Below are 24,496 nucleotides of genomic sequence, written 5' to 3'. Positions count from 1 at the left end.
AACAAATTAAAATTTTTGTCAACAATCAACTGAGTTATTAATTAACAATTATTAATATAATAAAGAAAATTAATAAAATAATCATTTTTTATTTTTCAATTTCCTATTTTTATTAATTTTCTTAATTTAATTTATAAAAAAATTATCAGACAAAAAAAATACTAAAATTTTTAATAGAATTTAATTAAATTATATATACAGTTTATTTCAATTTAATAATAATAATAATAATAATATTTGAAATTTATTATTTAAAAATTAGAAAGCAATGCATTGTAAGTAATGCATTATATTGTAAATAATATTTTATCTCTCAAAATTTTAGTCTTAAATTTTAATAAAATGTAATTTATATTCATAACTTAATATATTAGATTTTTAGATACAAGATATTGTAATTATGATATTATTATAATATTATTTATGTTGTGTATGTTAGGGTCAATACATTTAAAGAATTGTATAAAAATATGTTTTAAAATGATTGACCGGAAAAATGATGCCAACGACCAATCAAATGGATAAATGACTAAAATCTCTCTCTCTCTCTCTCTCTCTCTCTCTCTCTCTCTCTCTCTTCAACTCTCTTTGTGTCTCTTTTTATGAGCCATTCACTCACTTTCAATATACTGGTGCACTGGTACACCTCAGCTCCACAACACAAACACATTAGAAATCGGTAAAAATAAAGTACATGATAGCACTGGGAGGTCTAACGTTTGATTCATATGCCATGTCATATAATGGCAAATGAAATGTTTACGAGATATAACATTGTGTTTAAGTGAACCATAGATTTCATATATACAGTCATCGGTTAGCACTGGCTTATGGAGAGAAAGAGAGAGAGAGAGAGAGCTTTCAATACCAGTAGGGATTATATTGAGGGAAGAGATAGACATTCATCTATAGTATGGGTTATAATTATATTTGATATTGTTTTAGACGAATATTAGATAATAAAATTATAAACGTTTTTATTGTTTTTATTAACTTATATTTTTGACATTTAAATGTTAATAGCATTCAAATAAAACAATTAAGTTATATTGAATGTTGAATGAAATCACGAATTAGTCTTAAATAATTAATTAATTATTTTAAATGAATAAATTAAATAAAAAATATTTTATAGTTATATTTATTAATTTATTAACATTTAATCATTTATACACTATGTTAATTGATTAATATTTTTTATATAATATCATTTATAAAATATAATGTATTATTAATAGTCTATTATATAATTAATATTTAAAAAATACATTATATTTTCTATTCAGTTAATTAATTTTAACATTTTTTAATTTTTCTTTAAGTATTATATATACTGTATATAGAAATTCTATATAAAAATATACAGTAACCTTATATGACAAATATAACAAATAGTTTAATGATGTAGTTTTGTTGATGTAATATTTTTTTAGGTAAAAAACATAACCAATAAAATAAATATAATATCGTTGTTAAGTATTGGTATTGTTATAAAATAAAAGATGTATTGTTTGTCAAATATAAATTGATATAAAATATATACTGTACTTTATATACTGTACTTTATTATTTATATATACTGTACAACACTATATATATATATACTGTAAATATACTTATCATAAAATTAATATTTGTCTAAATACACGATAAGCCAATTCACAAATATATCTATAATATTTATATATATAATATAACCAGTGATTACATTAGTTGTAACGAAAGCTACATTTTCTTTTAATATTGTGCTCTCAATGCGCTCTCAATTAAATTATTTCATATATTTGGTCCAACAAGAAGTTAGTGATAATTATATATACTGTATATACAGTATATATAGACTATACTCAATAGTATTGTATAGCAAACGATGTGTGTGTGTGTGTGTCTCGTCAACTGTCGCACCAATGGTACTGTAGGTCTGTATTGATAACAATGGAAATATGGGAGAGAAGTAGTCCATTGATATCGGCAGCAGAGGACACGACTTCACCAAATAAAACATACATTAATATACAGTACGGCTGTATATAGCACTGGCACTGTTCGTACTGTTCTCTTATTTTATCTCTAAAGTACTGTATATGACTCGTGTGTATAATTGGTAGTATATGTAAGCGTAGGGATAAAATACTAGTCAAGTAGTAATGTACTAACAAAACATTTAAATACTATTGAATAGTTATAATTTTTTTGTCTATTAATAGATCAAATTTATTATTCAAATAATTTTTTCAAATCTAATTATAATTAAAGCATAAAAATTACAATTAGTGTTTTTTGTTAAGAATAATTTCTATATATTAAAATAAAATTTTTAAAACAATAATACATAATTTTGAAGTTATTATAATACCAGTATAATTAATAGTGTAATAATATTAGCGTTGACGTATAAATTAAATCAGTTTTATTTTTTTACAAATCAATTATAATTTTTATGATAATAATTGATAAGTAAATTATTTCAAATTTAAATAATGATTTGTATCAATAATTAAATTGATTGTCCTATATATATGTGAAGCAAATAGTTATATATCTGCGTTTACATTCTCTAATAATAAGGATCCAATTCACGGCTTTTAAGCGAATCACTTGAAGGGAGGGGACATATACTTTGTGAGGGGAAACTTGTGTTTGGCTTATATACCAAACAAAAAGCTTATTATTAGACAAACATTTGGAAATTATTTTTTTTATCGACAAACTATTGAATTAAAAAAGTTATTATCAAACAAAACTAATTGCAGTAAAAAAGCTGTGGTTTTTGTTGTTGTAATAATATATACAGTGTTGTGTCAGTCAGTCATGTACTGTACAGTATATACTGTACTTAGATATCGTAATATTGATCTATGAATTAAACACATCATATTTGATATATAAATACACTTTATTATACTATATATGATATCACACAGTATATAGTTTATATAATTTATACTGTAGTATATCAGTGCCTCAATAGAGACACATTAAATGAGGGACCATTAAGACAAATAACTGGCTAATAGTGTACATTACAATCATAGACAATAAAATTGTTTGCATTAGAAGCACAAGTAGTCTAAGTCATGCAAATGGATGTTCAATATATTTGAATAAACTTATAAAATGATATTTTGTTATATTATAATTTGAACAAAAAAAAAAGAGAGAAGATATTTTATATTCAATGCAATGAAATTTGATAGAGACTTAAACAAATAAAAAAGATAAAAGAATATTATAGTAAATAAGTTTATAATATTTTGAATTCACTAAAAATTGCATTTATTTGAATACATTTGATTGCATTACACATTCAATTAGAGCACTGGTATGCGTGGCGTAGACACAGACACACACACACACACACACACACACAACATAATACAATACGCATAACATAAAATTAATACAAGAAAGCATTTTACGTAATAGTTAGCCCTATTGTAGCACAAAAATGTTGATTTTGTTAAGACAGTCATATCTAAGTATGCATTTGTGTGTATTTATAAAATATGATAATAATAAATAAGAGAAATATATTTTATGACACCCTTTAATTAAATCCACCCGTTTTTCTTATATCATTTAATGTGTATTCACTATATTTACTGAATATAAAATGTTTAACATATTGTATTGTATTATATTGCATAAAATATTATATTACAGTGTATTGCATAGATATTATACATATTATGATAGTATAGCCTATTATTTTTAAATCCAATATAAAAATTATAGTAAGCATTATAACAAAATAAAAATGGAATATTCTATTAATAATAACAATAAAAATTTCAAAAAATAAAATACACAAATAATATACAAAAAATGTATTAGTTTTTTAAAAATAACACACTTAATAAAAACATGTTTGTTCATAAAATGTTCAAAATTAGGATTAATTTTAAATGTTTTTTTTTGTGTTATAAACAGAAAATTTAATTTTATTATAGAAATAATTAAGTATAATATACATATACATTATAGAGTTTATTGTAAAAAAATAAATGATTATAAATTGTGTGTATAATAATAATAATAATAATAATATAAATTGAATTTTTTATTTATTTATTTGATAATATTTTCAACAATAAATCCCACGCATAAGTCACACCATATTTTTCAGCATTTATTAGTAACTGTAAAATCCAATAGTATTTCTATATTATTCTATACTATTCTATACTACTCTATGACATACCATTCCATATGATAAGTATATACAATATCTTTTGTCAACAATAACATAGTGTACTGTTTGTAACTACAGTCGTATACATCTGTATAGTTAAAGACAGCAATCACTGCTGAGTGTACTATTGGGTAGCAATGGTATGTCTTTTTTTTGAATAATGGTGGGCACAGGGATACGTCACTGATTAATAGACAGATTGCTCGGGAAGGGAGATCTCCTATCATGTATTAGTTCAACAAAAATATAGTCAAAATAAATACCTAAAAGCAATCACTAGTAGTGAAGGTTCATATGTTACAAATTCTTGTTATTAAGATATACATACAATTTATATATGATATATCATATTTATAAATATATATAATATTATATGATATATATACACACATAATATATATATATTAATATATACATTGTCTATATGTAATATATTGTATAACGAAAAAAAGACAGACAAATAAAAGGCCACACAATATGTTATGATTGGAAAAATATCATTAATATTAATGTGTTGACCAAAATTATGTTAATATAAAACTTATTTTAAATTAAATATGAGATCTACTCATTAATTTATTTTAAATTTCATAAACATGTTATTAATATATTATGCTATTAGCATATTAGTTGATATATACAAAATAAATTATATATGAGTTATTTTTATATCATTGTATAAAATTTTCATTAATATTTATATTTATTATTATGTATACAGTAAGATATTGTTTACTATTTTATTTATTATTAAGAAATATATTGAATTTTTTTAATAATTGAATTTTACTTATTGTTGTTGATAAATGTTTTTACAAAATTATTGTTTGAAATTAAATAAATAAACCAATTTTTATTTGCTTAAGATTTAGTTAGTAATAAATATTTAATAATAATAATTTGTGCTTATTAATTATTTTATAAAATTTAACTTATCATTTATATTATGCACTGTATTTCAACAACAAAAATAATTAACCATAAATTAAATTCACATTTCAAAATTAGAAACAAGTTCTTATATTAAAAAATAAAATAAATTTATATTTCATAATTAATGAATATATTTAGTTAGTTTTTTTTGCAAATATAATAAATAAGTAAAACATTTCACTTTTATGGTGTGAAATATTATATAGACTCATATGTTTTCATAATAATAATGTTTTGTGATATAAAATATTTTTGTGCACATCTGCTTTGACTCTAATCTCTACACTACAGCTAACTATGTATTTAGTAGTACTATATATACAGTATATATATATATATATATATATATATATTTGCAGATATCGTTTATAAATATGTTTTGACAAAAAAAATATATTACAAATATAAGTAAAAAATTTTTCCGGAGAGATAACTGAAAAGGGAATGAGTGGGGATTATCTGATAAAATCTTATTATATGATAGGATATCACAAATAAAACACAAATAAACATTTACTCATTTCAATAAAAAATAATATTTAGTTATTAACGTCTAATGATATTATTATTATGATTGTTGTTCAAAATATCATTTTTAAGCACTAAAATACGATAATTTATTTGATATAAAATGCATTAAATTTATATATCAAATCTAAAAGTTATATTATATAATCTGTTAAATTATTAAATTTATTATAAAAATATTAAATTTAATAATTTTTATTTAATATTCAAAATAAATTGTGATACTGGTATTAAAAATTATATATTGTCTATTATAATAGTAATTTATAAAATTACTGTATAAAAAATTAGAATTATAATTTCAAAATTTAATAATAAAAACAAATATATAAAAATAAATTAGTTATTGCTTTTTTGGCTATCAATATGAAGAATAACAATATTGTTAACCATTATATATATATATTGAATTTTTTACAGAAATTTTAAAGAAAAATTACAGTAGTTTTTAGATATATAGTTATATAGATATAGCGGCACTTTCACTACAGTGTTGAGTATAACAAGTCTGGTATTCATATTTAGATGTTGTTGTATATATGAAACACACACTTCAATACATTCAACACAGACTACAGTAATATTTTCACTCATTTTGATATACAGTACGAGTGAATGACTGAGTAAGAGAGTCAGGGATTGAAAGACGGGAAAGAAAGAGAGAGAGAGAGAGAGAGAGAGAGAGAGAGAGAGAGAGAGAGAGAGAGAGAGAGAGAGAGAGAGAGAGAAGAGAGAGAAAGAGAGAGAAAGAGAGAGAAAGAGAGAGAAAGAGAGAGAGAGAGAGAGAGAGAGAGAGAGAGAGAGAGAGAGAGAGAGAGAGAGAGAGAGAGAGAGAGAGAGAGAGAGAGAGAGAGAGAGAGAGAGAGAGAAAGAGAGAGAGAAGAGGGGAGAGAGACTTATAATAAGACTTTGTTGAGTGAATTTACAGTATTTTTAACTACATGTGCATAATATTAAATAAAATGTTAAAATCATTGAAAAAAATAACAAAAAGCGCTTCTTTATGTTTATCTACTTGTTTATTACAAATTAGTATTAATGTATTTTTCTAAATACAAATATTATTATTTTAAACAAGAGATTAAATAATTAATTTATTAATAATAATTATATTAATTTATGTTAAAATCAATTTTGTGTCTAATTTTGATAATTATTATTTTAAATTATATTAAATTACTTAAACTCCTATATGATAGCATCAAATATTATTTACCATATTTTCTAGAAAACATTTTAGTAGATTTTGAATTATATAATATAATTTATATTATTTTATAATATTATATTAAATAAAATAAATGCAATTTTATTTATACAATACTTCTATAATATATTGTCTATTATACAATACATAATTTGTCGAGTAATTGTATAATTATAAAAATTATGATTAAAATAATATCAATTTTATTTCACTATTTTTAATAATTATAATATTTTAAAATAATTATATATAAATTTAATTTGTAAACTTAAATTAATGCATTATTAAAAAATACTGTACAAGTACTAGAATATAATTTATATTATTAAATTAATTTTATTATACTACTGTTAATACATTAATAATAATAATAAATTTTTATTGACCCTCAAGCAATATCCTTGTGATTAACTTATCCTTAGAAAAACAAATATTTAAAAAAATATTAATTAATGATATATCATATATAATTGCATTTATAAATATTATTTTTATTAAATAAAAAATATATAAAATTATTTCTATTATTATTATTTAATATTACAGTAAACTTTATTACTTACAAAGTAAATAATATCAGTTTAGATAATTAATTGATTGAATTGTAATTGATGTACACTATAATTAATACAATACAATGTTATGCTACTGTACTCTACTATACTGTATAATATGCTGTAATCTACAGTACTTTATGATATTGTAGAGTATACTGTATATAGTAGTGGTTACTACAGTATAATATATATTAGTGTTATTGAATGTGAATAATAGCTTTAATAAAGTATATACAATATATATATATATATATGAATGTCCAACATTTTATAGCCTATTTAATGCTTGGCTCATACACTACCTGTACTGAACTGTATGTATACAAACACCGTAAAGCATATGTCATATATTATTAACACTAAAATTATGGTATTTATCTCTTCAGCAGAAGTGTAGATCCGGACTCAATAAAAAATAAAATTAACAAAATATTATATCATATATATATATATAAATTATGTGTATATTGTATATTGCTTTATATTTTAGTTTTTCATGTGATAGACATTATATATATATCTATTTCTATGATGGTATTCAGTAAATGTAAAGTAAATAAAATAAATCGAGTAAATGTTATTTTATTTTTCAAAATAAATCTATAGTAAAATGTTATTATTTGTTTGTTTATATTATTACAATTTATATATAATGTTTTAAATAGCACAAAATAATATTAAATGTTAGCACAAAAAATAGATTATATAATATACAGTATTATTACATATACCGGTAATAGTAATATTAATACAATTATTGTACAGTATGTGCATTACATTTAAACTACATTTTATATGTATATCAAAATAATATTGTTATATAATAGTTATTATCTTTAGTTTTAAAGTAAAATAAAAGTTTAAAATGAATATAATAATTTAAATAAATAATTTATTTAAAAATAATAAACTTACATACATAAATACATGCATAATAAATAATATAATACATTATAGTATTATATTTAACCTTAAAATATATATTTTTATTTTATTTAAAATTTTATTTTAGTATAAAAAACAATAAGAAAATAAAATATAAAATATATTTTTTCATTGCCCACATACAGTACGTACAATATATTGTAAATACTATATATTTACTATATATACAGACATACACTAAAAAACAGTCAGAAATTATTGATTATAAAAGACGTACGAATTGAAAGATTATATATATATTTATATATAAAGTTATATACGATATATATATAGAAAAATATCAAAACTCGTGAAAATGTCGTGTAATTTATTGCTTAACACAGATTTCGTATAAAAATCTAATCAATCAATAAAAACGTTGCGATAAAACAAAATGTTAGTCCTGTTAGCCCTCGCTATAGACATTTACTCACTTAACCCCAGCCTATGATATATAATATAAAAAAATATTAACAGACAAACACTTGATTTTAAAAACTTAAGATTTAAAATTATTTATTTTTATTTATTTTTATTTTTGTGTTTTTACTTTCATTGGCAAAAAAATATCAGACATTTATATTTATCGCTCTTACTTAATATATTAAATATTCATTAATATTAAAATTGTTACTGTATAATGCATTAAATTTAAATATAGCTAACTTAAATTATAAATTACATGTCTGAAATTACAGTGCTAACAAAATAAATTTTTTTTTTATAATAATATTTAATTTTAAATATTTACAATTATTATTATTAAAATAGGTAATTAAAATGTTTATTATAATTATCATTAAACATATGGGTAAACTAACATTCATCTGTATTGATTTTGTTAAAATCAAAATAATTTATATAAAATAATTAGTATAATGGTCATCAATATTGCTAATCAGTACAATATCTACTGTATATAAATTATATTAAGCATTTTCAACACATTATAAATTAAATCTATTTACATTCAGTAATCTTATATTGACCTACAATTAGAACCCCTATTTAAATCTATTATATATATTAAGAAAAATTTACTAAATTAAAACAATATTGATTTATTATTTTAATTTTCTAATGTAACAAAATATGATTGCAAAATTTCAATATGACTTATAATGTATTTTATTTATGTATTATTAATATTTTCAGAAAATTTAAATATTATCAAAAATAGTTTTGTACAGTATTGTTTTAAATTAATTAAATGCTATATACAATAAAAATATTATTATTTTTATATAAATGTTAAATAAATATATTATTAGTGTATATGATAAAATACAACATTTTATAATATATCTCAAACATTATATAATAACATTATAAATATAATTTATATATATAGTATAAACAATATGAATAATGCTATATATAATACTAAATATAGTAATAGAGTAATCATTTTAAAATATAGTGTAAATCATAAATTTATATACAATATAATTGTTTGTTTGACTCACAATAGTGCTTAACAATGTTTTCAACATTTTAATTAAAATGTTTTTGACAATTATAATGTTTGATAATAATTATATTTTACCACAATTTGAATATTTTATATATCAAACTACTTAACTAATTAAAATATAAAAATTTTTGTTGTTGAAAATACGCTTGTTTATTATTCTTTAAAAATTATATAAAACAAATGGATAATAATAATAATTATATAATTATATACAGTAATATATACTGTATAATGAATAACTTCCCTAATAACTAATTATAATGTCTCTATTGGATATTATATTTATATTATTTCAGTACAACCAGTAGATGTTAATAATAATATTTTTAATAATATTTACAGTAATAAGTAGTAAATTACAATACTAGAAAAATTATAGTAGATAAATGTCATATATTATTTTTTAAAAATATTATTTTACTATACTTTAGATTTTTACAATTATCTAAAGTTTTACTATTGAAACATTATGTTATAAATTAATAAACAAACAAAAAACTTAGTGATAAAAATCAATCTCAAAGTCATTGAATATTTATAAAAACAAAATTGTCGGCATATAATAATTTTTTATTTATAATATTATAACTTATATACCGTAGTATATGTGTACAGTGTTTGCTTATTTCAATTAATAATTTATGACAAATGGTGAACACATTGAATAAACATAATATCGTAATTTTGTTTCATTTATTTTGAGCACAATTTCCTTTTTATTTCTAAGTAATATCTTTGTTTATTTTACTAATAACATACAAAAACTATTATCAATATTAATCTAGTCGTCTATTTAATAAATAATAGCTTCAAATTACTACAAACTTTGTTGTAGTACACAGTTATTCAAAAATACTTAACTATGTTTTAGTTGTAATTATAGTTTTTTTAAATAATAAAAAATTATTAATTAATTAATTAACAAATCTTAATATAAATTAAACATTTGCTAATGACTTAATTAAAAGTTAATATAGCATTGATTTGGATCAGTATTTAAAAAACAAAATTGCTTTATAAAATACTTTTAAAAATCAATAAATAACATTAAAGTAAAAATTGCTAAAAATAGAATTTATATTACTTATTAAAAAATTTTTGTTTAAAATTATATATATACTGTATATCTAAAACAAAAAATGTCAGATATTATTTTAATTTAAAAACTACAATAATTAAAAAATAAAAATATGTGACTATAAAATCATTATCAATCGTGTTGTGGTCTATAAATAAAAATGTTTTTAAAAACATTCTCATATTATTATTATAAATAAGATTTTTATTATCCATTTTATTATTAGCTAATGTTGTTTTACAATATTATATTTGATATGTTGTCATACATGAAGCCAACAAACCTGTCTAACGATATATTTATTAAAGAAACAAAAAAACAAAAATATATACAAATGCAGTATATAGTAGTATAGTATATAATTTTATTGAAATAAAGAAATAAATAAAGAGAGAAAGAAAGAAAGAGAGAGAGAGAGAGAGAGAGAGAGAGAGAGAAGAAAGAAAGAGAGAGAGAGAGAGAGAGAAAGAAAGAAAGAGAGAGAGAGAGGAGTGATAGATCTGATTCAATGGTTATAACTTATGTAATAAATATATAAATATATGGTTAATATTTCTGAATTTTTTATATGCTATTCAAATAAAAATATATTAATAATATGATATAATAATAATACTGGTTTCACATAAAAGAAAATAGTTTAATATATTATAACATATAAAGAGTGTACATTTGTTATAATAACCACTAAATAATAGAAAATAAATTTTATTTTGTTAGTTAATAAAAATGATTAGTATTATAATAAAATATTCAATAATTTAAAAATTCAATAAAGTTTTAATAAATTAAAATTTATTTAATTGAAATATATTATATAAATAAATAGATAAAAAATAATTTAAATATAAATTTTGATTATATTATATATATGTTATATAAAAGCAATCTATTATATATTTTTATATACAGTATATATATATATATAGATTTTTCAATTTAATCTAAATATTTATGAGCAATATTTTGCGGTCAAAAGTTGTTGTGTCACTATTACTAACTACTTACTAGTAATACTGTAAATTTGGTTTATAAGTTATAGACTATAACTAACACAACAAAATAATATTACAGTATTTAATGTTAAAGATTTTAGTGTTATGTTAAACACAGACTCCGTGTTTCAATGTTTAACAGTTGACTGTGTATTCAAGTGACTGCCCTATGGTTTGCACTGTATTTTAAGCACTAATAGGATATAATATACCGTATATGTTGTGTGTATTGAATTAGTAGACGATATGAAACATAAGTCCACTGAAATGCGAGAGTAAGAGAGTCGTCATTGAAAGCCATATATATATATATATATATATATATATGCTATTTATACAAATAAATACATAGATATTCTCATTTTTACTATTATACACACATTTTTGTTATTATTTTACTTCGTTTGTCTATAATATCCGCTCTCTTTTTCTCTCTCTCTCTCTCTCTCTCTCTCTCTCTCTCTCTCTCTCTCTCTCTCTCTCTCTTTCCACTCTTTCCCTCCCCCTCTGCATTCATCCCTCCATTTATCTCTGTTTTGTGTTTAAAAAATAAGAGAAGAAAAACACATTACTATTATAAACTATTGTATAGTAATTTAGGTTTTGCAGTCATTTGCTTGTTTAGACGTCAACCCAAACAAAATAAATAAAAATACTGATATATTGACATGAATTACATGCAAATTAATTAATTGAAAATCATATACTTAACCTATTATATGGTATATGAGTATAGCAATAATAATATCGATATATTATTTTTACTGAATTAAATATTAATTTTTAAAACTTTATATTTATAAATAATAAACTAAAAATATTTAAAATATAAACACCTGTTTAAGATAAATAATAATAAAAATATAATATTATTATTCAAAATATAATAAATATAAAATATATTTATAATTTATTCATAAAGTACAATATTAAAATTATAAACATCTATGTCAATACAAATAATTAAGATTTAATTAATATTCTGTGTACTATATAATAAATATTTAAATAGTCTATGACTTAATTTTGTTGAATAGATTAACAATTTTAGATATTCAAAATATTTAAGTTTATTATTATTATTATTATTATTATTATTATTATTATTATTATTATTATTATTATTATTATTATTATTATTATTATTATTATTATTATTATTATTATTATTATTGTATAACATAAATATATATTGCAAAGAGTGGGAGAGTAAAGCTTAAGTGCAGTTTTAATAATAGTAAATAATTTAATCGATTAGAGTTTGCTTAGAGTTGCCACACAAGCAGTTAATGTCAATACTATATAAAATAATAACAAATTCGTCAAACAATTATTGTCTATCAAAAAAAAATTGTAACAAAGCTTTACTTTTTAAAAAAAGATTATTAATCGTTAAATCTTATATATATAAAAAATATATATTAAAAATTGTATAGAAGTAATAGTTTGTTAAAAATCTATATACATGTTTATTAGCCCTAAGCAGTTTTTTAAAAGTTAATATCAAATTTGTACAATTTATAGATTAATACTGTAAACAAGTTTTTATTAGATTTAGTACTTCAACACACAAACTAAAGTCTAAACATTTAATCTATATCTCTATCATTGTCATACAATATAAAGTGTATATTTAAATTATTAAAATAATAATAATTAATATTTAACAATATTTAAATGTGTTTAAAAATATCGCTTTATTTTATTATTTTAGTTTATTTGTTATAATCTTTGTGTTAACATTAATTAAATTATTAATTAGTTAAAACTTTAAATAGAAAATTTAATTATAATTTAATATTGGTTTTGCATTTAAAAATGATAAATATGATATAACAAATAATTGATAAAAATATTTTATAAATTATTTTAAATATATGATATGTATAATACATGATAATATATAATTAAATTACAATTTATTCATAACTATAAATTATTGATAACCTAAGGATATTACTAAAAATTAATAATATTTAAATCAAACTAATTGTATTAATCAATTTTATGAACAAATATAAATATAATATGTTTTTATTATAATTTTTATAGAGCTTTAAAATTTTATCAAACATAATATAATTTTAATTTTTATATCTAAATTTATATAATAAATAAAAAATATATATTTTAATTAGGATAATTAAATAATCAATTTTGTAATATTTAATGTTTTATTGTTTGCATGTGATTACAACAACAAAATTAATTTACTGTTTCCTCAAATTTTAACATAAAATTATAACATGAAATGCGAATATTGACTTAAAATTGTTTTTTAAAAAAATAAATACAGCATAAAAATGTTTGCCAAAATATTTGCAAAAAAATGAATATATAAAACACAAGTGTATGTCAAGATTTAAATTGAAATTTTGTGAATATATTGCAGATGTTTGCGATATTATTTCTTTATATTACTTTCGTATTATTTATATTATGATATTATGTCAGACATCGATCAAATTGGATGCCATCCAAACATATAAACAACTAAATAATATAAATATATAGTATATAATAATGTATGTCTTATATATATAATATAATATTATAGTATATTAATACACAAAATACAAATGTATTTAATATTAATACATAATAATATCAGGTGAGAGTTGAGATGAGTTAGTGTGTAAAACAAATTATATTTGGTATTTATATAAAATATTTATTATATATTTATTAATTTTATAATTTAATAATAAATAATAATACAGTCATGTAATAAATAAATATTGTATATCATAAATAAAATGTAATGCATGACATGCATTAAACCAATCGCTAAATGCCTGTATATATATGTTTTGTTTGTTAAAAGCAATAGTAAAAGTCTATCGATTTGTTATATCAATGGCTTTTACTATCATTTTAGTTGTTGTATAAAATTTATAAACACATTGACTAACCCATGAACTGGTATGAGTTAAATCTAGTATTTAAAAATTGAAGTTTTCTTAGTCGTCAACACATATATACACAGTCTATCATATTATGCCATATATGCCTATCTGTAGCTCATATACAGTATACACAATATGTATGGTCTATCAATCCTACAGTTCCCCTAAATTTCACAAAATTTCAATTCCTTTTTTCATTTTCTGTTTAAACTTTGTCTTGTGTTTAGCAAAATGTTTAAATCCCCTCAAAAAATAGTCGCTTTCCAGTGGATGCCTCCCCTTCCTCTTTGTTCACACAATACTATTACTACTACTATGACGTCTATACAACATAATCTCCCATACCTTTCAATATTCACTCACATATATTTTATACAATAATATTCAACTAATAGTACAGTACTATATACATGTATATATATATATATAATAATAAATATATAGTACTATATATAACATTTATTTTATATTCACAAAGCATTTACTATTATATAGTCAAATATTATAAATATATTACTCAACGAGTGATATTTTTACAAATATATATATATATATATATATAAAGTGATGGCATTAAATCAATATTTTATTTAGTTATTCATCACATTTCTAACAAACAATAAGCTTAGATATAATGGACTAATATATATATATATATAAAATATGTGTGTATATGCAAAATAAAGATACAAATAATGGAAATATTACATAAAAATATAAATAAATATAACGTTATATATATTAATAAAAATAAAATAAATATTTATTTGAATATATGACAATATAATTCAGTACATATTAGTAATATAATATAAAAAAATAAATAATTTATAATAATTAAATAATATTAAACAAAATGTTTTATTTATTTATAAATTTAAATTTGAATAAATAATGTATTTAAGAGCATTATATTTTTGATTATAATTTACTGAATCTACTGTATTTTACATAAAAGCAAATTAATTTTTAAATTAATAAAATAAATTAATAAATAAATGTTAAACAATAAATTATTTTATTTTTAATAGACAAACAATAATAACAAATTATTATATTATAATATTATCTTTTATTGCATGAAAATAGATAATAAAAATATATATATAATAATGTTTTCATACATATACAGTAAACATTGCCGCTTATAATATATAATTTAATACAATACTTATATAATAAAGCATATCATAATATATAAATTTATATTTCTAGCATATTTCTATATATTCACTTATATACTAAACAGTATATGTATATATATATACTGTACTTTATATATATATATATATATATATATGTGTGTGTGTGTTTGTGTGTGTGTGTATTGTACAATATATACTGTATGATAATGCATAATAATGATAATTTTATGTCTACTATATCTTACAATTTTTCTTAATATCTGTCTATCTATCTATCTGTCTGTTTATCTGTCAATAAATAATATGTTTTAAAAGAACTGGTGTTTCACTCATGTATTACAGTATATTATAGACTATATATATATACTGTATGTTTGAAACACACATCCATTAAATAATGGGACTCATTGTAAATACAGTACATTGTATTACCGTAAGAGTAAATATTGTAGAAAAATATGGCAAACGTTATACAGTATTATATATAAATATATATATAAATATATATATAAATATATATATAAATATATATATAAATATATATAGTATATTGAATCACAATTTCCATTTGTATTTATATTTAAAGCATTAAACTATAGTCAACATAAACTTAATTATTGCTGTTATAAAATTTTCTAAATTAATATTTTAATTAGTTTGTAATTAATTAATAATAATAATAAAACACATAATAATTAGCTTTATTATTATTATTATTATATATAGAGTATATTACACTAAAATAACTAATTAAAAACAATAGTGCTAACATTAAATTTTAATTGTTTATGTCGCTTAATTTAAAAAAAACTATTTTTATTATTTAAAAAAATATAAAACTAAAATTATCATACAATATTATAAAAATAATCGTTTAAGCAAATAATTTATATGAAAAAACAATATACTATCAACATTTTAAATATTAATTTGAAAAATCAAATAACAAGTTGACATTAATTTTCTATTAATTTATAAACTGTCAAATTTAATAGAGTCTAGAAAATATAATTAAATTTTTTTATCAAATAAAATAAATTAAAATCAAACCATTTATATTATATATATATATATATATATCTATAGCTTTATATTAATTGATATAAATTGCAAGTCAAGTGTCATTTGAATTATAAAATAAAATTATATATAATATAATATACAATATAAAGCGTTTTTTTAAACGCAATAACAAACTGAATATAAAAAAAGAGACACTAAAACACTACATAATATATAAACGACACAAAATGTGAACACAAATCAACCATATATTTGCTTCACAATCCCATTATGTTTACAACAACAACAAAAATTGTTATTTTAAAATCAAATTTTGAAACTCTCAGTATTGTATACTATTGTAAGTATTTTGTATTGTATATATTATTTGCAAATATTTACAAATATTTTTTTGGAATAATAAATAAATAAAAAATATTTTATAAAATAAAAATTTAAAAATTTAAATAATTAGCATACTAAAACTTTATATTTACATTAGATAATAATTACTATATTAGATAATAAATTATTGTTTTAATTATATAATTATTAATGATTAATACAAAATTTATAATAATAACAAACAAAAAGTATTAAATTTAAAAAAAATATTATATTACATTAAATTATTTGAATTGTAAATACTTTCAAATATAATTATTTAGTAGTTTTCAATATATAAAAAATATCTAATGTCTTTTTTGTTATTTTATTTATTTATATATTATGAAAGCTATTTCAATGTAATATTATACATATCGTATGTTTTGTCAAACAACCTCCACATTAATATAATGACTGTAATAGTCATCGCACATAAATTATATACAATACTAATCTAATAATACAATATATTATACAATAAATATAATAAAATATTTTTTTGTTGATATACGCATTATGTATATAATGTTGTGTAAAACATTTATATATTTATAAATATTAGTTGTTTTTAAGATTATTATGTAATATAATATATAAAATTGTAAATTTAATTAGTTATTAATTTTTAGCATAGAAAATTATTAGATAAGCAAATCAAAATTAATAAAAATAATGATAACAATTTTAAAAACAATTTAATACAAATAATTACTTTCTTTTTTGCTGTATAATAAATAAAGTATATAATAAATTTTAATATTAATTATAAATAAATTGCATGCATTATTTTCAAAATATGTCATTTAGTATACAATTATTATACTAAATAATATAAATACTGTATATGACATAAAATACAGTATAATATGAATAATACATATAAATTGTATTAAAACTGTTATATATTTTATTAGTGGCTTTTCGTTAAGTCCTTACTTTTATTGCTCTCTAACTTATTGGTTATAACTTCTCTATAATAAACTACTGAACTGTATTTATCCTCAATCCTAATGTATACTGAAATTACTGAATAATATTTAATATCAAACCGTTTTGAATAATTTACTGCTTTATCAGTGTAAATATATATATATATATATATAATATAATATAACTATTTAGATATTAGTCAAGTATGATATAAGCCATTTTGTGGCAATCATATTATAAAAATGTATTATGTTTTCAAAAAATGTACATGATTAGTACTCTATTTTGTATAATAAAAATAAATATATACATAAAGTCATAAATATTTTAATTTTAAATAATATTTCATTAAAAAAATGTTTATATATAAAATCTAATAAAATATGATATTATAACTACGGTAACTTTAATATGTTACATATTATTATTATAAGTTATTTTATTAATATTAGTTGTATAATTTCAATTGTATTTATGTTAACATTTTACTGTATGTTTGCAAGACATACATACTGTAGTAATATGAATAACATGTCTAATATATCAAATATCCACGAACTTAGAGATAGAGAGGAAAATGCGTGTATATATGTATGTGTATGTATGAGTGTGTGTGTGTGTGTGTGTGTGTGTGTGTGTGTGTGTGTGTATGAGTGTGTGTATTAGTGAGTGAGAGAGGAGAGGTTATTGCAGTGTAAAAGGATAAGGAGGGCAACGACAACAAAGTTGATGGCAAACCTCATATCCCCTCAACATTTGTTTGATGTCTATTCGCATATTTTTCTATATAAGCGTAACTAAACTTAACTAATCACATATATATTAAATATTATGGACACAATTTTTTTTGTCTAAATTTATATTTTAAAATAACACATAAATTGCTTAACGGACTATATGTTGTTTATATTATATTCATTATAATATTTTATATTATAATCTCTTTCGTTAAAAAAAAATTATGCAAACGATTAATATTTAATATACTGTATATTTAGCTATATATACAAACATTTATAATTTACTATAATTAACAACAAGAAAAAATCTAAATTTATTCATTTTTTTATTATTTCTTATTTATACGATTTTTATTACATGTGCTGCTGTTATAAAAAACATCCAAAATGTGATAATCGAAATAAAAAATTTCTTTAAAATTTAATCTCATATGACATATCAAAGACTCATATTTTATTGATTGCATCTTAAAGTCTCTCTCTCTCTCTCTCTCTCTGTATTTATTTATTTAATTTTAAAAAATTGTTTAAGTGCTAAATATGAAAGGCGTTTAACTTTTTTTTCGGGAAAAACATTTTATAAGTACTACTACTACTACTACTACTACTATACAGTATATTACTATATATATATCCTGATGTGTTAAATACGGATATATGTGTGGCTAATAACCTAATATTAACAATAAATAAATTATGTGTTGTTTTGTTCAACAATTTATATATCACATCCGATAAACAGATTTAAACCTAATTTCAAACAACAATCACAAGATTTTAATATGCGCTTCAATATGTAGTAATTTTATATATCATATTATATATTATATGCTATATATATATATATACTGTATATATATATATATATATATAGTATATATATATATTTAAGGTGTAAATAAAATATATGACAAAAGCTATTAATTATTTTTTTCTGTAAATAATTATTATATAAATATTAATCATTTGCTTAAATTTATTAAACAAAAAAATAAATTATTTATGACTTATGATTTAATAAATATAGTATAGTATATATACTATAGTAGTGATACTAAAAATTTAAAACAAACAACAAAAAAAGCACACAAGGCTTGTGACTCTCTGTTTGTCAAATTGACACTAATTTAATATAATACCAGAGCTACCAATATTACAATAGAGGGCACTGTTAGATGTTTAGTGGGGGACAGTCATGCAGTGTGTGTGTGTGTGTAGTGTTGAATGCAATGCAGTCCTACAACCAGTTTGTTGTATGCGTTCGCTCACAACGTATCGCAGCATTACTTTACAATCAAACTTGTGTTTCATTTACTGTAATATCGCTTTAATAATATTAATAATAAAATAATAATAATAATAATACTAATAACTACTGTGCTATCATTGGCTATAATAATATTTCGATAATAATAATATTTAATATCAATAAAACTGAATAAAACAATATTTAAAAAAAATTATTTATTAATATTAATAATATTTGTTATTAAATATTGGGAAAAAAATATTAATATTTGTTTTATTTTTTTTCTCTACAATATATACCAACAATTTTAGTGTAATTTTATTGATAATATTAATATTAAAATAATATATGATATAATAATAACAACAATAATAATAATAAATAAAATATTTGAAAAAACTTTATATGACATTAAAAAATAGTTTAAATAATAAAAATTTGTGTGGATTATTTGAAAGCAAACTGAGCATGATCATTTTGGGATTATATTATTATTATTATTATTACTATTGGACTATTGATAAATTGGACTAATAAAACTATATATAAATGATAAATGAACTTGATCAATATTGACATTTGTCTATTTTTTTAAATAAAAAAATTTGACAAAAATAGGAAAATATTATATATTGATAATTGAATTGACGGACAGGTATTAGTTAACTTTTATCTGTGGCAATGATACGTCCATCACTAGTGGGCGACCCGTGTGGACAACACGGAAACTATACCTTCTATAAGGCATTTCGGTATCAATTGAAAGGTGATTCTCGTATTAAAATCCTATCGTTGGGAGAGTTCTTCTTCTTGAGGATCAGTCCTCAAGACGATCCCTGTATTGGAGAACTACAGCTCCTATGGGATGACAGAAACAGTGATCAACTGTTGTCGTCCACTCGGCTCTACTTTTTGCCCGAACAGACACCTGAAGGACGACTGTCCACTCACGGAGAGGTATGTGTCTGTTATTATTACTCTATTACTGTATCATTAATTTGTAAACCCATTGCGCGCTTCAGCTTATATATCATATATAGTTTGTGTCAATATTTATGCCTCTATTTCACTGCTATATAAACTACAGTATAAATTTATATATAGCACAGTACAGTCTTGTATATACTATATATATATATATATATATATATATATATATATATATATATATATATATATATATATATATATATATATATATATATATAGCTATATTATATACAGTATATATTGTATGTATAAATATACATAAATAATATATAAATATATATATATATATATCGTATATATTCAGAATACTATATACAGTACAATGTATACAATACATGTATACTAAATATACTGCAAATATATAGATAACATATATATATACAATATTTATAGTAAGTTATACTGTATGTGGGTTTATATAGCATAATATGAGTGGTGAACGCTATCGTCCATATAATGTATAGTTTAGTGTAGTGTAAGCTATAATAATTGAATTGAATTAATGTACACCCTTTGTATTATCATATCACTCACGTTCAGTGCCTTATAGTTTAGTTATCAGTTATTATATAATTTATAAATAAAAATCATTTTATATTAATTATTAAAATACTATATAAATATAATTTATAAACATTGTGCAATTAAATATGTTGAAAAACAATTTTTTATTAGAAAAAAAATTTAATTTAAAACACATATGGTTTGTTGAGATGGTAGCTAATATATTGTATTAAAATAAATAATTCATTATATAATAATTTTAACTATTATAATAGATAAACATTTTTGATATAATAAAATCGATATTCAATATTCCAAAATAATAATTATAAAATGTTTATTTTTATAATTGTTTATTTTTTGAATTAAAAATATATTTATAATTTATTATTTTAAACTTATAAAATCTAAAAAAATAGTTAATAAAGCTTTTCTTAAAAAAACAAATATTTACACATTAGATGAGTTTATGTGCTATAATATCTATTTAAAGATTTCCTTGTAATGATATTATTATTATTATTAGTATATAATATAATGTAATATAATTTATTTTTTAGTGATGTTATATAAATAGTGACTTTTTCACAAATCCTTTGAGATAAATATAATATTATTTTACTCATATTTTATTTGATATTTTAGTCAATTTTTTCTATGTATTTTATTTCTATATGTTATTTTTATATACATTGTTTATATTTTATACATACAATAGTTTACACTACATTTTTATTTGAAAATATGCTTTTATTTAATGTAAACTTTTTTGTTGTTGTATTTCTATGACTATAAAACATAAAGATAGTGAGAAATAACAAAAAATACAGTTAAAAATAATAGTAAATTTATTTATTAAAATGAGAAAAATAAAGAAAAAATAAATTTATTACACAAAAACAATGAGACAAATAAAGGTTTAAAAATCAAACAAACAGTTAAACATTTTTATTGTGTCACTTAATTAATTAAGTTGTTTAAACTTTGGATATCTCACGGGAATAATATTTTTTAGATTTCCACGTTATATATAATATTATATATTTAGTATATATACTATATTTATATATATTTATTATATTATATACATATATATTAAGAACATATAATTTATTTTTAATGTATAATTTTGCCATAACGAAAATTAGTTCATACATATTTTTTTTATTATTAATAAATGAAACAAAATTAATAAATTAAATAATAATAATATAATAAAAAGTAATAATACTTTTATTTTATTCAGTAGTTGATATAATATCTTTATTGATATATATATATATATATTTATATTTATACAGTACTATAATTAATAGATAAATAAGCAATTTTAGTGATTAAATTAATTGGTAATTTTTTTTAATTTAAATATTTTGAAAATAAAAAAAAGCATTGATAATTTCTATGAAAAGCATCGCCTCATTATTAATGTTAACTTATAAAAAACAGTTCAGTATTTTATTTTATAGCTTTTAATAATATTAGACTCAAAATAATACACTTTTTATATTCATTTATATTATACGTTATATTTGATGATTCAATAAACTGAATATTTTATTTGATTATTATATAAATATAATAACTAAATGTTTGGCAAATTATTATTTACTATTTATTGCTTAACAAACTTATCATACTTTCGCTCAATTATATGAAATATATTTCTTAAGCATTAAACCACACAAATAATATATATATATATATATATATATATAATATAAGTAATACTTTAATATAGCACATGACTGCCAGTACTATACTATACTATACTGTATATAACATATCATAATAACCAATGTATTAGTCATCGAAACCTTCATTTGTTGATACGATATGCCGGACCTAACTATGCTGTGCAACGACTCATCAATTGATGTGACAAATGCTATGCTATTATTTTTGTTATAAGTATTTACGGCCAAAAAAACACAACAAACACAATAATGAAATTAATTTTTATTTGATCCTTAATTGAATTTTTTGTATTTATCTTTTTTTTTAATACATAGTATCTGATAAATTGCTTATTTTGATTGCGATTCTCTTACTATTAAAACAAATTATAATAATTACACAAACATGAGTTCAATAATATTTATTATTTATTAACTGACTTACAATATAATTTTTCTCATAAATTATTTAACATTTTCAATGTGACATTGTATTTTAATGCATGATATTTATTAAATATTAATTAGTTAATTATTGTTATTTATAATAATATTATAATAAGTTTGAATATGATATTTAGATAATAATTTTTGAATATTCATTATAATTAATTACATAATATATATATATATATAAAATATTACTTCAAATGTGTAATATCATACGGTATAATAAATATATATAATTAATTTATCAAATCATATATATTTAACTGAAATTATTTTTTATCTAAAAAAGTTTATATTGTATAAACACTTTTAACTGATAATTAAAATTATTGATTATTTGATGAGAAAAATATATATACATATGTTATATACATAATTACATATATATTTTTTTATTATTATTTAACTCTAAATGTTGAATATTTTTTACAATAATCCAATAAATTTAATTTACTAAAAATAAATAAAAGAGCATAGCTTTAGAAAAAATATAATAATAATAATATATTATCAGCAAAAATGTTTCAGTAAATGTTGTTTTTCTATCACTTGCTTTGAGGATTTCCTGACAAATAAATAATTATATTATTATTTTCAAATGTGTTTTATTTTATATATAAATAGTATTA

The 24,496-nt window shown here is 19.3% G+C and overlaps 1 protein-coding gene across 1 annotated transcript in view; it reads left to right on the top strand.

Moving 5' to 3' along the window:
* The first annotated feature begins 20,685 nt into the window (after nucleotides 1–20,685).
* The window catches only part of LOC128964712 (probable serine/threonine-protein kinase DDB_G0282963), a 66,247-nt gene continuing 62,436 nt past the window's right edge, over nucleotides 20,686–24,496 (top strand). The window contains exon 1 of the mRNA XM_054311348.1: nucleotides 20,686–21,204. Within this exon, the coding sequence (XP_054167323.1) occupies nucleotides 20,929–21,204 (276 nt within the window). The 5' untranslated portion in view covers nucleotides 20,686–20,928. The remainder of the gene's footprint in view (nucleotides 21,205–24,496) is intronic.

The sequence above is a fragment of the Oppia nitens genome, unplaced genomic scaffold (assembly GCF_028296485.1).
Source record: "Oppia nitens isolate AA-2021 unplaced genomic scaffold, nextdenovo-longstitch-racon4-pilon3 scaffold9_pilon_pilon_pilon, whole genome shotgun sequence".
In the NCBI taxonomy this organism is placed as follows: Eukaryota; Metazoa; Arthropoda; class Arachnida; order Sarcoptiformes; family Oppiidae; genus Oppia; species Oppia nitens.
The sequence above is the reverse complement of the archived record's forward strand: the minus strand, read 5'-3'. Positions and strand labels throughout refer to the sequence as shown.